This window comes from Hyperolius riggenbachi, chromosome 8 (assembly GCF_040937935.1).
Source record: "Hyperolius riggenbachi isolate aHypRig1 chromosome 8, aHypRig1.pri, whole genome shotgun sequence".
Lineage (NCBI taxonomy): Eukaryota > Metazoa > Chordata > Amphibia > Anura > Hyperoliidae > Hyperolius > Hyperolius riggenbachi.
Window position 1 is genome coordinate 255,680,917 of NC_090653.1, and position 24,167 is coordinate 255,705,083.

General features: G+C 46.9%; 1 protein-coding gene across 4 annotated transcripts in view; it reads left to right on the plus strand.

The window, feature by feature from the left end:
• LOC137527775 (multidrug and toxin extrusion protein 1-like) overlaps positions 1-24,167 on the plus strand; it is a 153,411-nt gene that overhangs the window by 121,510 nt on the left and 7,734 nt on the right. For all 4 annotated transcript variants that reach the window (XM_068248657.1, XM_068248655.1, XM_068248659.1 and 1 more), the window contains 6 exons: positions 390-457; positions 5,630-5,738; positions 13,722-13,797; positions 19,359-19,428; positions 20,550-20,682; positions 21,919-22,013. In XM_068248657.1, the coding sequence (XP_068104758.1) occupies positions 390-457; positions 5,630-5,738; positions 13,722-13,797; positions 19,359-19,428; positions 20,550-20,682; positions 21,919-22,013 (551 nt within the window). The remainder of the gene's footprint in view (positions 1-389; positions 458-5,629; positions 5,739-13,721; positions 13,798-19,358; positions 19,429-20,549; positions 20,683-21,918; positions 22,014-24,167) is intronic.

Consider the following 24,167-nt stretch of genomic DNA (forward strand, 5'->3'; position numbering starts at 1 on the left):
CAAAGCTTAATTCGCCTAATCGTGCTCTCGTACCCACGTTGTGAGATCGCGGAAACGATCGCTTGTCGCTCAAAAAAAATCACCAGTTAACGGAAGAATCACGCACAACATTGGGACGTGGATAAGAGCCTTAAGAGAAGGGGGGGGGGGGCTGCCTGCCTGCCACAACGAAGGATTAAGACAAAATAGGGTCCAAGGCAAGGTAGGTAGTAGCTGTGGCTCCCCATAATAGTCTTTTCAGTAAGCTGAAGTAGGAAAGGTCTCAAAAGGTGGCCGCCAGGCCCCTTGACATCTGCTAGGCCCCAGGCACCTGGGTTGCCTTGTGGATGATCCTGCAGTAGTATAATGTGTGTACCATATAATATTGTTTATTGTCTCCTCCCCCTCAGGAGTGCTCAGTGTGGAGGACCTTGGCGGACAGTCAATCATCTTCCAAGTGGCGAATATCGTCTTCATGGTAACCGTCTAGTAAGGTGTGGTGCAAATCCTCATGGTTGAGCACGCAACATATCTGTTTTTTTTTTCTTATAACTGAACATTAGGGCAGCGGTCACACTTGGTGGCGATGGTCGCACTCATCATCATAAAACATCAGTAAGGTCCTGGTAGGCGGAGTCAGCCACGTGGTGACTAGACTTAGCCCTTACAAGCAGGGTAACATACGCAAAGGGTGTAAGAGGCACCCAGGAGTGTATAAAGCTGAGTTAAAAACAATTAAAAGAGAAAAAGGGAGATGTGGCTTACCTCAATAACGACAAATTTAATAAGCAAAGGCAACGCATTTCGTGGGATCCATCAGAAAATGGCGCCTGCGAATAATGGCGCACGGTGTTGCCGCTAATCTGTTTGCCGCTTATCGCTATTTAACGTTAAAGCCTTATTGTTATTTAACGTTAAAGCCTTATTGTTATTAGCGTTAACACACAGAACCCTTTCTGTACCTATCTCTAACCCCTAAACCCCCCCTGGTGGTGCCTAACCCTAACCACCCCCCTGGTGGTGCCTAACCCTAACCACCCCCCTGGTGGTGCCTAACCCTAAGACCCCCCTGGTGGTGCCTAACCCTAACCACCACCCTGGTGGTGCCTAACCCTAACCACCACCCTGGTGGTGCCTAACCCTAACCGTCCCCTGGTGGTGCCTAACCCTAAGACCCCCCTGGTGGTGCCTAACCCTAAGACCCCCCTGGTGGTGCCTAACCTTAAGACCCCCCTGGCGGTGCCTAATCCTAACCACCCCCCTGGTGGTTCCTAATCCTAACCACCCCCCTGGTGGTGCCTTGCCCTAACCACCCCCCTGGTGGTGCCTAGCCCTAACCACCCCCTGGTGGTGCCTAACCCTAAGACCCCCCCTGATGGTGCCTAACCCTAAGACTCCCCCTCCCCCAGTGGTGCCTAACCCTAACCTTGACAGTGTTACATTAAATCCATTCACCATTTTGCAGTTAAATAACGTATGCAGTTTGGCTTATGAAGGGCGCTATTGATAAATAACGTTACTGTGGGCAATAACGTCTGCTGTTTGGCAAATGAACGGCACTATTGATAAATAACGTTAGTGTGTGCCACTATTGATAAATAACGTTAGTGTGTGCCGTTTTTCTTCTTTTTTGCCCTGTGCGCCATTATTATGCAGTACTAACGATAAATAGCGATAAGCGTATCTTTTTAATGCGGCGCCATTTTTATGCATAGGCGCTGTGCGCCATTATTCACTGATCCGATTTCATGGGTCTCTATCCTCTTCCTCAAGCCAAATACAGTGCCAAAAGGTTTCACAAGCCAAGTGCAGAGCGCTTCTCATTTAGAAGCTCTCTACATCTGGCTTGGGAAACCTTTTGGCCCGAGGAAGTGAGCAGAGACCCACGAAACACGTTACATGTGTTTATGAAAAATTATTTATATTTATATATGAATTTGTCATTATTGAGGTAAGCCACCTCCCCCTTTTTCTCCTTCATTTGTTTTTAACTCAGATTTATACACTCCTGGTACCTCTTACCACCTTTGAGCTGATTTAGCTCAGCTGACATGGGGGGACCCGCACCTGTACATCATGCAGAGCAGCAGAAGCAGCAGCATATTATACATTACATGTTCCTAGTGGCAGGATGTTTCACTTCAGTGCAACTCATCGCCCCGCCATGCAGCCAATCACCAGGCAGCTTATGTCCCTGTCACATGAAATCAAGAGACTGGAGCCTCATGGTGATTGGCTGCATGGTGCAAGGATGAGCTGCACTGAAGAGGAGTGAAGAGGACCTGTCCTGCACCTAGGAGCAGGTAATGTATAATGCGCCGCTGCTGCACTGCATTACGTACAGGTGCGGGCTGAGCCCCCCCAAGCCCCCGGGCCCCCCTGCAAGTGCAGGGGTCACAGGGGCTATTGTTATGCCCCTATTTGTATGCATTTTCCCAAAGATAATTCATTTCACAATGGACTGCTCATGTAAATATATATGGGCTCATTTAAGAACATGAATTTTTACATGCGGGGAAAAAAAATGGTACTTACGTATTATACTGTTTGAAGAGTTTGGCAGCTCCTTGTTTAAGTTCTGTTTGCTCCGCTACCAAGATTTAACCCTGGCTTTCCATTACACCAGGTCCCTTGTCAGTGTAATGCACCGTTGCCAAGTTCAAGGGTTTTGAAGGAGTCTTGTCCACTGCATTTTGAGAGGTGAAGAGGGTGTATAGCTGGGCCGAGTCTCCACCAGCCCCGGCCAGTAACAGACAGTGAGAGGTCAGGAGGGTGTATAGCTTGTCTGCTCCTTCCTCTTCATAGAGTCTCCAGCCCCGGCCAGTAACAAACAGTGAGAGGTCAGGAGGGTGTATAGCTTGTCTGCTCCTTCCTCTTCTGTAATGAGACCCCTGTGACAGAAGATGACCTCCCGGGGGTGCTGCTGATCATCAATGTCGGGTTCTTCAGAGGTGGAGAGGGTGTATAGCTGGGCTGCTTCTTCATCTTCATAGAGTCTCCAGCCCCGGCCAGTAAAACACAGAGAGAGGTCAGGAGGGTGTATAGTTTGTCTGCTCCTTCCTCTTCTGTAATGAGACCCCTGCGACAGAAGACACCTCCGGGGGCTGCTGCTGATCATCAATGTTGGGTTTGTCCGGTAATTCTCCAATCACGCTTTGTGCAGCCAAGATGCAGGGGACACCCCTCCTTCAAAACCCTTTAACTTGGCATCGGAGCATTATGCTGGGGATACACTGTACGTTTTCCCCCTTATCAATCGAGCCGCTGATGGCTCGATTGATAATTTCCGACAGGTCCGATGACCCCGCTCGATCCCCGCCTGCTCAATCCCCGCGGGCGGACAACAGTGGAGAGTTGAGTGGAAGATAAGGAAGCGCCCGCGGGGACGAGCGTGAAATGATCCAGACGGCGGCGGGGACGCGGTGGGAGTCGATCCGGCGGCTAATCGAGCTGCCGGGTCGTACCGTGTATCCCCAGCATTACACTGACATGGGACCTGGTGTAATGGAAAGCCAGGACTTTCAGCTTTTTAAAAAGGGTTAAATCTTGGTAGTGGAGCAAACAAAAGTTAAACAAGGAACTCTTTGGACACGGTGCACATTTCCTCTATTTTATAGTTTACTATCAGTATAGGCACAGAGTAACAATGCATCACATCAGCAGCACTCTCTGCTGCCCTTCGCTGAGGTTCTAATCACATGACTCGCATGGTCATGTGATAGGGAGAAGGTTAATGGCAGCAGGGAGAGTGTGCCGTGATGTTCGGACGAGACCCGCTGCACTGGGAGCAGGTAATACTACACGCTTTACTCTGCATGGCAGGAGTAGGTGGCGGGAATGTTTGTTTACTGGCTGCCTGCCCCTGGTCCCTGGGGGGGAGGAAGGCAGGGGCCATGGACTTAGGGGACCCCATGCAATCTTTTTTGCAGGGGGGCCCCATACATACATGATAACAGCAGAGACCAGCACATGCTGCTGCCAGTATACTATCAGTACATGCGCAGAGTAACAGCTTATACTGTACATACTGGAGGGAGCAGAGACCAGCACATGCTGAGGCTAGTTTACTATCAATACAGGCACAGATTAACAGCTTATACTGTACATACTGGAGGGAGAAGACATCAGCACACACTGCAGCTAGTTTACTATCAGTAGAGGCACAGAGTATCAGCTTATACTGTACATGCTGGAGGTAACAGAGATCAGCACACACTGCAGCTAGTTTACTATCAGTACAGGCGCAGAGTAACAGCTTATACTGTACATACTGGAGGGTGCAGAGATCAGCACGCACTGCAGCTAGTTTACTATCAGTACAGGCACAGAGTAACAGCTTATACTGTATATACTGGAGGTAGCAGAGACCAGCACGCACTGCAGCTAGTTTACTATCAGTACAGGCACAGAGTAACAGCTTATACTGTATATACTGGAGGTAGCAGAGACCAGCACGCACTGCAGCTAGTTTACTATCAGTAGAGGCACAGAGTAACAGCTTATACTGTACATACTGGAGGTAGCAGAGATCAGCACACACTGCAGGCTAGATTACTATCAGTACGGGCACAGAGTAACAGCTTATACTGTACATACTGGCGGGAGCACAGATCAGAACACACTGCAGTTAGTTTACTATCAGTACAGGCACAGAGTAACAGCCTATACTGTACATACTGGAAGGAGATGAGATCAGCACACACTGCAGCTAGTTTACTATCAGTAGAGGCACAGAGTAACAGCTTATACTGTACATACTGGAGGTAGCAGAGATCAGCAGTCAGCACACACTGCAGCTAGTTTACTATCAGTAGAGGCTGAGAGTAACAGCTTATACTGTACATGCTGGAAGCAGCAGAGACCAGCACATGCTGTGGCTAGTTTATTATCAATAGAGGCACAGAGTAACAGCTTATACTGTACACACTGGAGGTAGCAGAGATCAGCACACACTGCAGCTAATTTACTATCAATAGAGGCACAGAGTAACAGCTTATACTGTACATGCTGGAGGTAACAGAGATCAGCCCACATTGCAGCTAGTTTACTATCAGTAGAGGCACAGAGTAACAGCTTATACTGTACATACTGGAGGTAGCAGAGATCAGCACAAACTGCAGCTAGTTTACTATCAATAGAGGCACAGAGTAACAGCTTATACTGTACATGCTGGAGGTAACAGAGATCAGCACACACTGCAGCTAGTTTACTATCAGTACAGGTACAGAGTAGCTGCTTATACTGTACATGCTGGAGGTAACAGAGACCAGCACACACTGCAGCTAGTTTACTATCAGTACAGGTACAGAGTAGCTGCTTATACTGTACATGCTGGAGGTAACAGAGACCAGCACACACTGCAGCTAGTTTACTATCAGTACAGGTACAGAGTAGCTGCTTATACTGTACATGCTGGAGGTAACAGAGACCAGCACACACTGCAGCCAGTTTACTATCAGTACAGGTACAGAGTAGCTGCTTATACTGTACATGCTGGAGGTAACAGAGACCAGCACACACTGCAGCCAGTTTACCATTAAGTTAAGGGGCCCTGGGGAGGAAGAAGTATAAATGCAGCTTATTCTGCACTGCCACACCATTGCCCAGCACAGGCAGCACCAGTCTGAGATTCTGTACGTGTTCTCTGCAGGTGCCGCTGGGGTACAGCATTGCGGCCACCGTCCGGGTCGGTCACGCACTGGGAGCCGGAGACATTGTGCAAGCCAAGAAGTCTGTGATCGTTTCTTTATTAATGACAGGTAACACCAAGGTGCTAAGCATTCCCTATAATCTGTTTAGTGGCTCTCAGTACCCGGTTTCAATACGTTTATCCAAAGTTTAAGTACAGATTTGTATTGCATTTCTTAGAACTTTATTATAAAATACAAATGGATAAACGCCGCTTGAATCTCCTAATGTCTATTAATCTAGTTCCAATATATTGCCGTCACCTCACCCCACTCACAGGGTTGTAAGACGCCAAAGGTCAGACATCACTCATGTTGAAATCCAAAGGATTTCTGGTCAATAGTGTCGAAAAGGACAGGGGTGCAGCTAAGGTTTTGGTGGCCCCCAGCAGTCCATAACTTGAGGCCCCTATCCATGAAAAGGCGAAAAAAATAGTCAGCACTATCATAAAAGGCAAAGAATGGGCGTGACCAAAACATGATGTGGGAGGAGTTAAATACTAGCAGTTTCTAGGCTAAATTGCACCCAGGGCGAGGGCATAAAATGTGCCCCCCCCCCCCCCCCATGTGGAGACAGGTATAGGTGCCCCAGTATAGGTAGCCCGTATAGTTACCCCAGTATAGGTTAGATAGGTAGGTGCCCGCAGTATAGGTTAGATAGGTAGGTGCCAGCAGTATAGGCTAGATAGGAAAGTGCCCCCAGTATAGGTTAGATAGGTAGGTGCCGGCAGTATAGGCTAGAGAGGTAAGTGCCCCCAGTTTAGGTTAGATAGGTAGGTGCCTGCAGTATAGGCTAGAGAGTTAAGTGCCCCCAGTATAGGTTAGATAGGTAGGTGCCCGCAGTATAGGCTAGAGAGGTAAGTGCCCATAGTATAGGTTAGATAGATTAGGTAGATTAGGTAGGTAGGTGCACACAGTGTAGGTTAGATAGGTAGATGTCCCCCAGTATAGATTATATAAGTAGGTATCCCTCTGTATAGGTTAGATAGGTAGATGTCCCCAGTATAGATTAGATAGGTAGGTACCCTTCAGTATAGGTTAGATAGGTAGGTACCCCTCAGTATAGGTTAGATAGGTAGGTACCCCTCAGTATAGATTAGATAGCTAGATGCCCCTAGTATAGATTAGGTAGGTAGGTTCACACAGTATAGGTTAGATAAGTAGATGCCCCCAGTATAGATTAGGTAGGTAGATGCCCCTCAGTATAGGTTAGGTAGGTAGATGCCCCTCAGTATAGGTTAGGTAGATGCATGCCCCCAGTATAGGTTAGATAGGTAGGTGTCTCCAGCATAGGGCGGGGGAGCGGGCAGAGTGAAGTTTCAACTCACCTGGCTTCCTCGATCCTGCACACAGCCTCTATCTTCACCCTTCCGAGCGTGCGGCGTCTGTCCCTGTGATGACATGTGGTTACGTCATCAAAGGGGATGCTGTTACCATAGCGACAGACGTCACACGCCAGGACAGGATGAAGATAGAAGTTGTGTGCAGGATCGAGGCTGGTGAGTTGAAACTTTGCTCTGCCCGCTCCCCCAGCCCCCACCGCTGTACCCACCCTCCTGCTGCGCCAGCAGCAGAGTGAGGCCTCCCTTTGTGTGAGGACCCAAGCGGGGGCGTGGATCGCCTGTATGCTAGCGGTGCCCCTGGAAAAGGAGAATGGGCGGTGATTAACTGGTGCTCCCTAATAAGTTATGTAAAAAAAATTAGCCCAAATGAGGCATTATCCTTCGATAAAATGTTTATCAAAGAATAAAACCATATACTCATACTCATCTTAATCCATAGCATGTCCCACTAAGATGCATATATGTAAGCGTGTTGGTAAAAAGATGACCTGGTAACCGACTCGTGTATGTATTCGTAACCCCCTGTCACTTGTCTGCACAGACCAAGTGGCTCCCACGGCTTATATCAAGTGTTCCCGACTGGTTTCGCCCAATGGCAAGTTATCAACGTCTAATGGTTAATTATTATCCTTTGAGCCATTATTGATCAGAAAGGCTTTGGATTTGAACATGAGCAAATGTCTGACCTTTGGGGGCTTACAATCCGTTGAGTGACACTTTAAATGGGGTGAGTATACGGCAATATCTTGGAACTGGATTTATAGACGTTAGGAGATCCAAGTGCCCTTATCCAATTGGAGGACTTGTTGTTTTTAGGTGCACAAATCTTTTTCATCACCATAATAGTCATGTATAAGAAAATATGAAAATAATAACTACCGTAATACTAATAAAATTGCCATTTTGGAAAAAAGAAAATAAAAAAATGCCTTTTTATGGGCCAATTTATTGTCATCTCTTCCTCAGTGACTTATGCTAAAAATAAGTTTTTTCGGCAGATTTACTGGCCGATAGATTTTCCGATTGTTTTTTCCAATCGATTTCCATTCACTTCTATGAGAAAATGATCGAAATCAGATCGGACCTGTCATAAATGATCTATCGAGACATCTAACAGCCAAAAAAGACTCTGATAGAAGGTGTATTCCCAGCATTACAGCTGCCTGCTCACTCCTCTTCCCTGTTAGGCTGGATGCACACATAACAGAGCGTGAAAGGTTGCGTTTTCTGTCATGTGCGTTTTTTGTCCGTTTTTAGTGCGTTTGTGTTTTTTCTGCATATGCGTTTTTTTCAAGCGATTTGCTTGCGTTTTTATGCATTTGTGGTTTGCATATACAAAACGCATATGCTTTTTATATGCGTTTTCCATGCGTTTTTAGATTGCATTTTATGCAAATCACTAGGAAGACAACAGGAAGCGGAAATACATCGCAAAACAATAATAAAAAAAAAACACATATAAAAACGCATGAGAACTGCGTACAAAACGCGTTCCCACTGACTTTCATTATGTGCATTTTTATGCGTTTTTGAACATTATGCAACAAAACAGCGTTTTTAAAAACTTACGCATACAAAACGCACATGCGTTTTTTTATATGCGTTTTTTCATGCGGCCCATAGACTTCAATTAGCGGCAAAAAACGCAGGGTTTTCTGCAACGCTTGCGTTTCTGCACCTAGCCTTAGTCAGTCTGAAGGAGCTGAAAATTGGTCCATTTCCAAGCTTCATAAACTTGCATGAACTTTCTATCAACTTGTAACTAGCATCATCTTATTGATAGGGGTGTAGCTATGAACCATGGAGCCTAATCTGCACGATTTTAGGTAAAAAGTGAAATTGCGATTTTTCTCTCAAAAATTGCGATTTCGATTTTTTCACGATTTTTTTTTCAAATCGAGCTTTGGCACTAAATTCACTATGCCCCCAGTATAGTTTAGCCAGATACTGCGGGCAGACGATTGCTTTAAGAGAAACTCCGACCAAGAATTGAACTTTATCCCAATCAGTAGCTGATACCCCATCACAAATGGATCATCAGGGGGCTCTATATGGCTGATATTGTGGTGAAACCCCTCCCACAAGAACAAGAAAAGTACGTACTCTTGGCAGTTTCCTGTCTGTGAACCTTGCTGCATTGTGGGAAATAGCTGTTTACAGCTGTTTCCAACTGCCAAAAACCATGCAGCAGCTACATCACCTGCCAGCAGTAAAATCATGCAGCAGCAGCTACATCACCTGTCAGCAGTGTTCACTGGAGTTCTTTTTTAAGAGCCGGGCAGTGGGGGCGGTTCACGTGAGGGCAGCGGGGGGCGGTTCACGTGAAGACGATATAGTTATCGTCACTATCTGCAGTTTACAGAGTGCCCGCCCGCTGCCTGCACGCTTGTCTAGCCGCCTACCGCTGTGCGCCGATTAGACAGAGCCGCCAGAAGCAGTGAATATGTATTATTGTTAATGAGTGGGGGGGGGGGGGGGGGGGGGTCCACTCGAGCGAGCGGCACACACAGCTTTACCAATCACTGGATAGCGATGGAATGACGGCAGCTGCCCTCTCCCATCCTGTGAGTAACTTTCATCGATTATCTACAGCATCTATGCTCAATAGACTATATTTTTCTACATATATTATACATTATATCTTCAAATTCCTAAACAAAGAACTGTGTTTTCAAATTCATGCTGTCCATCCATACATCTCTGTGTAAGGACAATTCAGTCTATACAGGCCCTTTGATCTCTGCAGGATACCAGCCACAGCTGACAAACTTCACACCTTGACTCTAAATAGGACCTATCTCAGCAGGAGCCCTGAGCTGTCTCTTGTCCATCCTAATGTGTAAACATCAATATTCAGCAGAGAGACTTCTAGCTGTATACCAACCAAGAAATATCTATCCAATTGACAAATCCACAATAATTCTACTGAAGTCTGTTGGAATCTTCAGAAAGACAAAGAGAGGCTCGAGAGGACGTGGGAAAAGATATTCTTCACCGCAGAACCAAAATAACTCTGTGACAAAATCTGCAGAGTACACCCAGCCAACAACCCTAATAGCTCCAGCACAATCCAGCAGAGATGACAGCCACACATCTGGAAACTGTTCTGTCTTGGAGTCATCAATCTCAGACCCTAGCTCCCAGGGTAGCCCCATCAAGGCTGTCCTCTGTAATGTCAGATCGATAAACAACAAAACAGCAATCATACATGATCTAATAGAGTCTTCTGATCTGGCCTGCCTGACTGAAACCTGGCTTTCTGAACCAGTTGGCCCCACCCTGGAGGCTGCCGTGCCAACAAACTATTCCGTGATATACTGCAACAGGAAAGAACGCAGGGGAGGAGGGGTTGCACTTTGCTTTAGATCAGCTTTGAAAATCAGACCACTTACTGTAGGTCCTACCAACTCATTTGAATGCTTGGGGGTGCAACTTTCAGCTGAGAAAAACATTAACATATTGCTGATCTACCGCCCACCAGAAAAACACTCAGACTTCCTTAAGGATCTTGTAGACCTCCTATGCAACCTAACACTGGAACACCCCAGATGGATTGTTCTTGGAGATTTCAATACATGGGTGGATGACTCCTCTTCAAAACTTGGAATAGAGCTACCTCGTGCCTTACATGAACTGGGCTTCCTCCAATCAATCAGCTCTGCTACTCACAGGAAAGGCCACACTCTGGACCTTATATTCCATACTGGGCTGTCAATAGCCAATGTGGAAATTAATCCTGTTGCCTGGTCAGACCATCACACTATCCACTTCTCCCTCTCAATACCAGCTGTCAAACACCAGGTCAAGAATTAAATAAAATATCGCCGCTTAAAAGGGCTAACACCTCAACATATCCGAGATAACCTTAGCTTTGATGAATTGACTGACTCCAGCTTGGACCCTGATACTCTGGTGTTTAAATACAACAAATGTGTGTCCTCCACCTTTGAGACCATTGCTCCTCTGCGCACCAAATATCTTACTCCACACCATCATGCACAGTGGTTTGATAACGCTATAAAAGAGCTGAAAAGACAAGGCCGAAAACTTGAGACTGTGGCGCAAATCTCAGTCCCCAGAAGACAAACATGCCTTAATCCTCCACTTGAAGAGCTACCAAAAGGTAATCACGGGAAAAAAATCATCCTTTCTATCACAAGAGATTGCAAATGCAGTTAACAAACCAGCCCAACTGTTCCGCACAGTGGAAAAACTCTGCAACCCGGCATGTCAAAAACTTAACATCGAGTCTTCAAAGGACCTCTGTGACCAATTTGCCCATTTCTTCACAGACAAAGTCTCCGCTATAAGGTCCGCCATCCAACTTACAGCATCTGAGCCTAATATAGCGCCGAAGACCATTAGCAGAGACAATGTAACACCTTGGTCAAACTTCAAAGAAATTGATGAAGAAGTCACATCAAGCATCCTCCTTCACGTCCGCCTAACTACCTGTGACCTAGATCCTGGCCCAACACAGTTCATGTTGAACTGCCCCGACCTGTTCGTACCGGTATTCCTAAAAATTGTTAACTGTTCCTTAAAATCAGGGATATTTCCTGCTTTACTGAAGGAAGCAATCATCAGGCCTCTCCTCAAAAAACCCTCCCTGGACCCAGATGCAATGACCAGCTACAGACCTGTCTCTAACCTTCCCTTTCTGGGCAAGCTAATTGAAAAAGCTGTTTACCTCCAGCTAGAAGCCAAAATCCTACAAAACAGTTATGACCCATTCCAGTCTGGCTTCAGGAAACACCACAGCACTGAAACGGCCCTCATCCAAATATGCAACCACCTGCTCATGGCAAGAGACAGAGGAGAGTGCTCCATCCTCATACTGCTAGACCTTTCTGCAGCCTTTGATACAGTTGACCATGACATCTTGATAAACAGGCTACAGGAATACTGCGGCATTGATGGCATAGTTCTTCAGTGGTTCCAATCCTTCTTGAGTGGCAGAACCCACAAAGTGTCTATGGGGCCCTTCCTGTCCACCCCTGTATCACTTAGGTATGGGGTGCCCCAGGGCTCATTCCTCTGTCCCCTGCTTTTCACGATTTACATGTTACCGCTGGGAAAACTAATCCAAAAACATGGCCTGACATACCACTGCTATGCAGACGACACTCAACTATATCTTTCCTTCAAGCCTGGTGTGACAGACCCAACTCTAACTATAAACGCCTGCTTACGTGAACTACAGCAATGGATGAATGACAACTGGCTGAAACTAAATGCAGACAAAACTGAAGTCCTTCTGATAGGAGGGCAGAGCATGATAACAAAACAACTTAACTTGCAGTCTTCACCACTGGGAATAGGAGGCACGGATCTGCGCAGCTCTGATCATGTGCGTAGCCTGGGAGTTCTAATTGATTGGGATTTAAACTTCAGAACTCAAATCTCTGCTGTGGTGAAATCATCCTATTTTCACCTGAAGAACATTGCAAAAATCAAGCACCTCATACCCCCAGAAGATCTGCCAACCTTAGTCCACGCCTTCATCACATCCCGACTGGACTACTGCAATGCTCTCTACACTGGCCTTCCAAAAAAGGTCTTGTACCGACTACAGCTGATACAGAATACTGCTGCCAGACTGCTAACCAACCAACCCCGTCACTGCCACATAACGCCAGTCCTGCACTCCCTTCACTGGCTACCTATAGAATGGAGGGTCCTATTCAAGATCGGCCTACTGACATTTAAATCCCTGAATAATTTAGGCCCTGGATACATGAAAGATATGTTGCAGCTGCGTAGCAATCCCCGCATTCTCAGATCAACAGGTTCTAATAATCTAGTCATACCCAGAGTCCACTTGGAAACTTTTGGTCCCAGAGCCTTCTGTCATGCTGCCCCTACGTTTTGGAACTCCTTACCTCAACAGATCAGGACAGCTCCATCCCTGAACGTGTTTAAATCCAGACTGAAAACCCACCTGTTCAGTTTGGCATTTGCAGAAATATAACTTTTGTTGTGTGAATACTTCATCCTACTAATTACTGAATCTGAGAGAGCCTAAGCGCTTTGAGTCCTATGGGAGAAAAGCGCTATAGAAATGTTATTGTATTGTATTATTATTATTGTATTGTAAAGCTGTGTGCCGCTCGCTCGAGTGGACCCGCCCCCGTGCTCATTAACCATAATGCATATTCACTGCTTCTGGCAGCTCTGGCAAATCTGCGCACAGCGGAAGGCGGGCCAGACAAGCGTGCAAGCAGCGGGCGGGCACTCAGAAAAACCGAGGATACTGACGATCACCAGATCGTCTTGACACAAACCGCGGTTTCGGTTATGAACCGAAAAACCGTGCAGCCCTAATGGAGCCCCCCCCCCCCCTGTGAAAATGTAAATGGACCCCACGTTACACCTAACCCCTCCCCTTTTCTAGTGCATACCATTTGGATAACTGATGATGCTGTTGAAGCCTTGGCGACAGTCAGGGATGCTGGAGGAGGGTGAAGGAGCAGGAGCATGTCAGGCAAGCTATTTCTCCTCAGACTCTGCTTCACTCGCCACTCTGCAGTTCAGGGGGCATGCTACGAATCCCCAGAGGGTCTCCTTCTCGTTAATTGATTCCCTAAGGGCCAATGCAGCTGCCTTGTTTGCCTTGTGTGTGATCTGGCCATCACGGTCACAGAGACCATTGTTACCTACCTGCTCATCGACCATCCTTAGTAATCAGACTCTTTGTGGGTTATTTTTGCAGAAGGCTCTGCTATAGCTAGCTGCATTCTGCTGGTCAGCATAAAGGACGTCATCGCCTATGTCTACACCTCAGATGAGTAAGTATCTGTTTTATATTGTGTGTTGACTTCAGGCTAAGTTCACAGCAGGACATTAAAGTCGCACGTTAAAACAACATTTAATGCAGAATAACTCGCTGCAATGAAATATCAATGCCCCATTCACAGTGCACAGGTTGCATTGGTGACTAACGCTGCACATTAAAGGGATATTATGACAAATGACTGTTTAATGCAGCATAAAATTAAGCCAGCATCCAAAAGAAGCTGCAATTAAAAAGCTTTAGTTTAAGAAAAAAAACCAGAGCTGCTTACTCAATCACTTTAGCTTTCAGTAGCCCGTCATTTGTATCCTAAGCTTCGGACTAAATAGAGCAGTCAGAGCCGGGACAAGGTCCTCCAGCACCCAAGGCTGAGACACCAAAGTGCTCCCCTCCATCCCTCCCACCTCAGCTGTCACACACCGATTGCTATTAGAGTTAGAGGCCCCTCCTCGATCCCTCCCACCCCAGCCGTGACACACTGATTGCTATTAGAGTAAGAGGCCCCTCCTCCATCCCTCCCACCCCAGCCGTCACACACTGATTGCTATTAGACTAAGAGCCGCCCCAGGGCCCCCAACACTTTAATCTCTAGTTATCTGGCTTGCAGTCACTGCCATGTATCCCCTTTTCTTATTTCTCTCTGCTTCAAACACAATAGGGGAATAGTAGCTGAGTGAGTTGTGCGCCCCTCCTATACTGCGCCCTGAGGCTGGAGCCTCTCTCGCCTCTGCCTCGGCCTGACACTGAGACCAGTACATTATTTACAGGGGGGGGGGGGGGGGTTACATCAGGTATGACTGTTTATTTTTTCAGATCTGACTTCCCTGTCACTTTGTTGTTTTTGGTTTCTCCGCACCCAGTGATGCTCAAATCCGAACTTTGGGTGAATCCGGATAATTCTATCCGGATTTTACCCAGATACCTGTGCAGGGGGGGTGTCAAGCTTACCTCTTTGACGTCTTCTTCGGTCCATCCCTTGAAGGAGGAAGTGTTTGTAGTCACGTGACGTGCATGGAGCGCATCGTGGGAGGCGCCGAGGGACGGACAAAGAAGATGTCAAACAGGTAAGATTGACCCCCCTCACCCAGCTCGCACAGGTTTACTGGGTGATATCTGGATAGCAACTATCCGGATTCACCCAAAGTTCGGATTTGAGCATCACTATCCGCACTCATGAGCCAAGCCGCTATAAACTGTTGTAAAGCTGCACTTCCTCACAGCATAGACTGAAGTCATGAAGGACCCCTGCACTCTGACAGGCAATAAATCAGCCACCTTATCTCGGCTGTCTATCCTCTCCCCTCCTCCTGTGTTATTAGCAGACATGCCTAATAGTCCATACTCACGGGCTACAATTGTCGCCGCAACCACGTGGCACGCGCGCGTTGCAGGGACAGGTCACCCGTGAGTATGGCGCGCACGCACCGAAACGTCGCTCGTCGCTGCTGTCGCCAGGCGATTGGCATTTTTGGCGCGTTGCATTGTAAGTTTGCATTGTGGTTTTAACGTCGCATCAAATCGCAACATCCCACTGTGATTCTAGCCTCCAACTTAAAGGATACGTATACCTCCCAACTTTTTTATATAAGAAAACGGGGCCCTTTAAGACACACCCCTGGCACACCTCTAGCCATGCTTCACCACACCCCTCGTTATTCACAAAGAATTCAGAAGCAAAAGATGTAGTTTTATCATTCAAACCACACTGGTCCTTTCTATGGTCTTTTTAACCTCTGAAAATAAGAAATATTTCAATTTAGTTGATGGGAATAAATTTTAGAGTCAGTTCAACACATTTTTCAGTAAAAAAATTACATTTATTATTATTATTATTATTTATTTATATGGCGCCAACATCTTCCGTAGCACTGTACATAGTACTAAAATGATGGGGAACAAATGTACATAAGAGATACAAAGACACTATACAGTCATGACATTGAATAGCAGAAATACAAATACATACAAAGTGAATGTGTAGTTGGTACATGTGCATATTATAAATTACAGCAGGTTGAGAAAAACTAGGAGGAGGTCCCTGCCCTTGCGAGCTTACAATCTAGAGATCTACAATATATTAACACAGATCTGTACATTTCTACTGAAAGAGAGACAAATGAGGAAGAACGAGGGAAGAAAGAGGGACAGAGGGATTTGGTTCCCAAAGAGGGACTGTCCCTCCGAAAGAAGGACAGTTGGGAGCTATCGATACATGTACCAAATTAACACAAGACTGCCCAGTGATCAATGCAGTTACTATCTGTTATTGATGTTATTGATAATTTACCTCTCCTGAGGCAGGGCCGGTTCTAAACTTTTTGCCACCTGAAGCAATTCATTGTGTGCACGCCCTCCCCCCCCCCCCCCCCTGATGTGTGTGTGCACAGCCGGAGAGGAGAGACACATGGGGCTGTGCATTACAGGCACTGGCACTATGCTTACCTCCCTCTGCTTCCTCAGAGGATTCTAGGTATGTGCTGCACCGGCGCTGCATCACTCAACTGCCCTCAGCAGATTAGTGATGGGATCACCAGCTACATGTGACGTCCTGCTTCCTCTCTGACTACAGCGGTGCCTCATGTGACCCGGCAGCATGTAACAGGCTACATAGAGTGACCAGATTTTTGTGGGTCCAACCTGGGACGGGGAGGGGGGGCGCGGTGAAAAGTGGGGAGGACTGAGGAGCGCGCAGCGATGAAGACCGGGGGGGGGGGGGGGGAGGGCTGCGTTGAAAAATGGGCGTGGTCATGACATTGTATGGGCGGAGCTAACATAATGATGTAACAGCGAGGCATAAGAAAGCAGTGTTTTCGCCATGATGTGGACAAACGAGACTTTGCATCATGGGTGTGCAGAAACTGTGATGCTGATAGTATACCGTATCCACAAAGCAGCAAACATAGCCATCTATGACCATTAAATAATAAATGCAGTAACAGTTACCCCGGACACCAGAAAATAAAAGCAATGGACAACATGTCAGCACAAAATAAACGCAATGCGGGCAACATGTCAGTATAAAATAAATGCAATGCGAGCAAACATGTCAGTACAAAATAAACGCAATGCGGGCAAACATGTCAGTACAAAATAAACGCAACGCGGGCAAACATGTCAGTACAAACTAAATGCAATGCGGGCAAACATGTCAGTACAAACTAAACGCAATGCGGGTAAACATGTCAGTACAAACTAAACGCAATGCGGGCAAACATGTCAGTACAAAATAAACGCAATGCGGGCAACATGTCAGTACAAAATAAATGCAATGCGGGCAAACATTTCACCAGAAAGTTATCACAATGCGGGCAAACATTTCACCAAAAAATTATCACAATGCGGGCAAACATTTCACCAGAAAATAAACGCAATGCGGGCAAACATTTCACCGGAAAATGAACGCAACGCGGGCAAACATTTCACCGGAAAATGAACACAACGCGGGCAAACATTTCACCGGAAAATGAACGCAACGCGGGCAAACATTTCACCGGAAAATAAACGCAACGCGGGCAAACATTTCACCGGAAAATTAATGCAATGCGGGCAAACATTTCACCAGAAAATAAACGCAACGCGGGCAAACATTTCACCGGAAAATAAACGCAACGCGGGCAAACATTTCACCGGAAAATAAACGCAACGCGGGCAAACATTTCACCGGAAAATAAACGCAACGCGGGCAAACATTTCACCGGAAAATAAACGCAACGCGGGCAAACATTTCACCGGAAAAGAAACGCAACGCGGGCAAACATTTCACCGGAAAAGAAACGCAACGCGGGCAAACATTTCACCTGGAAAAGAAAGCATTTACTCACCTGGCAGAAGTCTCCGGCCTCTAGCGAGCTGCTCCCGGGACCACCTTCCTCCTGCTCGTCTCCCGCGCTGACAGGGCTACGGCAAGATGGCGCCCGAAGCCCTGTACTGGAGACACAGTCCCCAGTACAGGGCTTCGGCAGCCATCTTGCCGTAGCCCTGCTCGACAGAATCCTTAGCCAATGGAGGCAGAAGACAGGGAGGGAGGGAGCAGTAGCATCAGGGCGGGGGGCGGGTCCAGACAGCGCTGGGAATCCTTAGCCAATGCAGGCAGAAGACGGAGGGAGGGGAGCAGTAGCAGCAGGGGGGCGGGTCAGGGCGGCGGGGGGCGGGACATTGACGTCACATACTCCCGCAGCCGGGACGTCCTGCATCTAAATGTGGGACGTTTCCCGGGACCCAAGCCAGCCTGGGACAGGGGACCCCGAATCCGGGACCTGTCCCAGGCAATCCGGGACGTATGGTCAGTCTAGGCTACATGAGGCACCGCTGTAGCCATGGATACAGGACGCTGGATGGGAAGATGGAGATCCCATTGCTGGAACGCTGAGAGCAGGTGAGTGAAGCAGCTCCGCGCATCTAGTGAGGGGGAGACGAGGAGGGTGACATTTGGGGAGGGGAGCCGCCTCTTGCTGCCCTCAAATTGTTGCCACCCTGAAGCACATGATTCACGTTGCTTCATGGAAGAACAGCCCTGTCCTGAGGAGATCTGAGTTCTTCCTAGCTGGTGTACACACACGCCACTGTACACCAGCACTGCTGACAGCAAAGCCTTCACTCTCCCCCAGAGCCCTTGTCCAATCCATGCACAATGTGCTCTTCCCCACTTTCGGTGCTCCAGGAGGAGGAGGGGGCCGCTGACTTCCTGTGTGGGTGCATGGTGGCATCTGGGAGTCCCCTTTAAGAAGGGAACCCTCAGATGCCAGCCCCCTCCCAGGAGAAGTGAGAATAGGAGTACATAGTACCCCTTACCCATTTCCATATAGGGTTAAATGAAATAAAAACACGGCAACGAAAAAAAGTCCTTTATTTATCTTAATTAACCAGAAATAATTATCTGTACCTTTAAAAAAAACTCTGAACATATATAAAAAAATAAAAATAAATACATTGATATACATGTTAATACATTATGTGCCATTTTAGCGCAGTAACTTTACACCTTTTTTCCTTTAGCTTTAACATTGATTTTCTCAAAAACTATAAGGTCTTTTTGAAAAATAGAGCCCACCATAAACAGCCGGTTCACAAACATTTGCAGTAAATTCAAATTTGATGTTCACTAGTAGCCACCCACCGCTATGTGCAAACTCTGTGTAGCAGGAGGAATATTCGGCAGGCTAACTGCTACTGCGCCCTGCTGCACAAGCCCACCCCTTGCTTTCCTGGTGCTGTAGGCCATGGCCTTTGTGGCCTTGCCTGACCATGATAGGAATGAGTATGGTCAGGTTTAGATGTAAGCCATAGTTGTTGGGAAAAGTTGATGTTAATCTAGGGGCCTGGTGGATGTTAGCCCCCACCAAATCTTTAAAAAAAAGCAAGGTGACCATCATTGGTGGGCAAAAGCTGCTAGCTTGCATATGGTCCCCATTTCATCTTAATCCATTCCTGCCCCCCTCCCCCTTTCTATATTCATAAACAGGAGTGTATAGGTTTATAGAAGAATCAGGAAAGCTTTTCCCTGTCTTTTCTTTGAGGTTCCCTCACCCCTATGTCATGTTATTCCTCTCCTTCTAGGGCAATAGTGGAGTTGGTGAGTTATGTGCTGCCTGTGTATGCCGTGTGTCACCTCTTCGATGGATGTGTGGTAAGAACTTTATATGTTAAACATGAGATCATATACTGCACTGTTTTTTTACATAGTCACCGAATACCTGTTTTTATGGCTTGCATGAAATAGAGGTGCAAGGAACGATAAATACCATTGTGAATTCAGCGCCAAATGAAAACAGAAAATATTTACGGTGGTAATGACGATAGTAAAACATTGGTACCGATATTTTACTACAACTAAAACCTAAACCTACTCTGGCATAGAACGCTCCTCCCTCCTGACACCTAATCCTAAAACCCCCCTTCCTGACACCTAGCCCTAAAACCTCTCTTCCTGACACCTAACCCTAAAACCTCCCTTCCTGACACCTAACCCTAAAACCTCCCTTCCTGACACCTAACCCTAAGACCCCCTTCCTGACGCCTACCCTTAAAACCCCCCTTGCTGACACCTAACCCTGAACTCCTCCGCTGATGCCTAACCTTAAATCCCCCCTTCCTGACACCTACCCCTAAAACCTCCCTTCCTGATGCCTAACCCTAAAACTCCCCTTTCCTGAAGTCTAACCCTGAGACCACCCTTCCATACACCTAACCCTAAAACCATCCTTCCTGGCGCCTAACCATAAAAGCCCCTTCCTGATGCCTAACCCTGTAAAAGTAGCGGGCATAGAAGTAAGCTCTACAGTTATCCAGAACTCCATTATAGAGGAAGAAGCTAGTACATCAATAAGGGTGAAAGAGTACTAATTGTAAAGCTCTTGAGGCTGGAGTTATACTTTTTACCCCTAGGCCAAGGCAGCCCCCACTTCCATGTGTATCGTCCATGTACAGCAGCCCCTCTCTTTCATGAGCAGCTTCCATGGGCATCAATTGCCCTTTTTCAAGTATTGCTCCACATTTTCAGCCTCTTCTTTCATATGCTGCAAATTCTTTCATGTTCAGGTGCCCGCTTGGGTTGCTGCCGCCCAAGGCCCGGGCCTTAGGGGCCTTTCGAAAAATCCAACCCTTGTGTTAAAGTTGCCAGGATTGGCGGGTGTGAGCAGCAATGACTTACCCACTCGCCCGTAAGCATTCGAAGTCTGAAACTACACTTATCCGGCATCCTCATCAGTGCCAGCCAGTGGGAGTTTTACTGTCTTGTTTTCATTGCAGTCGGTGTGCTGTGGCATCCTCCGTGGCACAGGAAAGCAGAAGATCGGAGCCATCTTTCATGCCATAGGCTATTACGTGATCTGCCTTCCGGTGGCCGTGTCTCTGATGTTTGCAGCCAAGATTGGCATAATTGGTGAGCTAGGCTTCCTGTCATGTCAACCACCATGTTTCAGAGTTATCTGCCTCAGAATCTCCCGTCACGTCACTGTTCTACCTTGTAGCTATTTAGGGGACAAAAAAAGGGAATCCCAAGAGCCCACAATAGTGTAGTACTTTAACTTTTATGGTATGCTTGCCATCTCGTTAATGATGGACCCAATGTGTCACCATTGTTAGGCTGATGTGTACCTGCAGGATAGAGCTTACAGGTCTTGCAGGGACAGCAAAATACAGGACAGAGAGTTCAAAGGTTAAAGCTGAACTTGTAGATAGGGATGGCTGCATAGAACAGCTTTACTGCCACTCACTGAGCTGCCCCTAAACTTCTTATGCAGGAGAACAGAGGCGCTAAAGGATAAAAGAAAGCTAAATGAGCTTAAAAAAACCAAATTCTTGGTAAATAGAGGAGGCAGTGGTGGACTTACCTCCTCCAAGTAGACACACAACGACTGTAGTAAAGACAGTCAATATATTTTATTTATGAACTCCAAATATGCAACGCGTTTCGCAGGTTTGATCCCGCTTCATCAGGCAATAACAACGGAGCAATAGCATATGTGGTCAGTAGAAGAGCCACAGAGACACAGAGGTGCCTGGCTCTTCTACTGACCACATATGCTATTGCTCCGTTGTTATTGCCTGATGAAGCGGGATCAAACCTGCGAAACACGTTGCATATTTGGAGTTCATAAATAAAATATATTGACTGTCTTTACTACAGTCGTTGTGTGTCTACTTGGAGGAGGTAAGTCCACCACTACCTCCTCTATTTACCAAGAATTTGTTTTTTTAAGGTCATTTAGCTTCCTTTTATCCTTTTGGCGCCTCTGTTCCCCTGCATAATATTGAGTCCACCCTGGGTGGAGGGTTGAACCCCCTTTTTGTCATCTACAGAGAGCGACTTCTTATTCCTGAGTGGGGTCAGGAAAATCTCCCCACCTGCTTGTACAGTGGTTGCCTAATGGTAACCCTGGTTTGTGACTATTAATATTTAGTCTATCTAGTAACCATTTACCAGTACATATTACACTATTGGGGCTCTTGGTGTTCCTTGTTTTTGCCCCTAAACTTCTGGTGCCCTAGGCCATGGCCTATGTGGCCTTGCCAGAAATCCGTCCCTGTGTAGAACATAGAAGAGGGAAACAATGATTGAATTGTGAGTGACCTCGCCAGTATCATCGCTGTCTAATCACACAGTGTTTACCCGCAGGGTTCTGGCTGGGAGCACTCGCCTGCGCATTCCTACAAATCATAGCTTTCCTGACATTCGTATTCCGGATCGACTGGGTCAAGGCAGCACAAGAGGTACGTCATCTCCAATCTGCGTCTACAGCAATGTCCCTGTTATCCGGCATTCAGGCAACCGGAAGTCTCAACTAACCAGCATGCCTGAGGGGAAACCGGGGACCTCTTTTGGGGGCTTCCTGTGGGGGCTGGCAGGCTTTATAACACTTAGCGAAGCTCCATGCAATGTCTGGCAGTCTCTCTGAACCTCCTTGCCGGCTCCTAGCGGCTTCTGGCATCTGTGTATGAAAGCTAGCGTGTCACATGACCCAATACAGGTCAGCTGACACTCCGGCTTCCGTGCACTGGGGAAGCCAGAGACCAATCAGAGCCCGCAAGGAGGTTCAGGGAGACTGCCAGACATCGCTGGAGCCTCAGTAAGTATTTCAGGGGAGAGGTCTGTGCTATTTCGGTCGGTTGCTCAAGCAACCGGCAACCACATGTATCCAGCATCAGGCGATCCTCGCCGGTGCCAGATACTGAGGACTTGATAAATGACAAGTTCCCCTTAAAGGTGGCCATACATTTCTCAATGTATGGCCAGATAGACCATCAGATACCTCTGATCAAATCGGATTAGAGAGGGATCTTTTGCCTGCTCACACAATGCACAGCGATTTCCAATTGATTTCAACATGAAATCTATTGGAAATCGTCCTACTGTGTGCAGTGTTGAAGGTACACCATTGGCTTGAATCCTGTCCTCCTCCGGTGTCTGGCATCACAGGAAGTGCCTGTACCATGTGACACCAGTGCATGTAGTGACACAGGTGCTCACGGTGACCCCGGACACCAGAGTAGGCCGGGATTCACGCCAGCAGACAGGTGAGCCTTCACCACTGCACACAGGCATGGGGGGGGGGAACACACATATACACTGGGGGTCTGACAGTCATTGTGATATCGAACACCGTTTCCACTGCACAACTGATCAATCCCTTGCGACTGAGATTTTCCAGCATTCCTGATTGATTGGATTTCGGATGGAAAATGGTTGAAAGATCGTTTCGGGAGTTATCTTGCAATTCCGATTCTCCTTCGATCCTATAAAATTATTAGATCAAAAGGTCAATCGGCCCACAAATCAAATAACGTATGGGGCACCCTAAGGGCTAAGCCACACTGCAGAGCGGTTTGCAATTCCTCCATGTTGCCTTTTGCGTTTTTAAAACCTTACTACCATTGGCGGTTTTCAATGCAAGTCGATGGTAGTGTGTTTTTAAAAACGCAAACGCAGCGCGGATTGATCCAAATACGCTTTGCAGTGTGGCTCTGCCCTATGGACTATATGCAGTGGGCTTTTTCACAGAGCTAGTGATGGTTTTGAGTACTGATGGTAAACAATATGCTAATACCGGTAATTCTGAGTTGATGCAAATGCTATGCACATTGCATATTAAAATAAATGTATGTAGGTGTAATTTTACTATTTGGCCACAAGATGTCCTCGCGCATTATTTCCTATTAGCAAGTACGCAAACAGGAAGTAATGCATGGACATGTTATTTCCTTGGTTACAAATAACTGCGGCATCTCATTGATGCCGGCGATCATTGACATGGGGACTTAGATCAAAGAATTCATTGATCTCCCCTCTAACGGGCAGTGACGAGTACCCGCTCGGGAACGAGTGGCGGCCGCCCACAACAGAAGACTAGTTTCTACGTCCCTGGGACTTCAGATGAAGTTTCCCAAGGTGTAGATATACTGCACTAGGTGCGGTGAGTGGTTAATGAACATGTGAGGCCTAAGGGCCCTTTTACACTTAATCAGTTGCTCTCAGTTAAAACGGAAAGAAAACTGATTTTCAAAGTAATGCCTAGGTTTTCCTATGGCACCTTTCACACTTAACGCGTTTTAACTGAAATATTTTTCCCAATGCACTGCTATGGAAAAAACGCGTACCAAGGCACACTAACGCATACCAACTGATTAAGTGTAAACGGGGCCTAAGTTTACACTGTCCGGGTGATGCAATAAATGCCAGTACACTCGCCGTGCACAGAGTCAATTGTATGTATACAGTATAGAGTGGTGGGGAGTACTGTATTATCTAATCCTATTTTTAACATTGAGTCTCAAGGAACCAGAAAACATGCCCGGATTTACCTCACAGGAGCCTATAGGCACAGATATCCTGGCACCTTAGACTTTCCTCTCAATGAACCTACATAC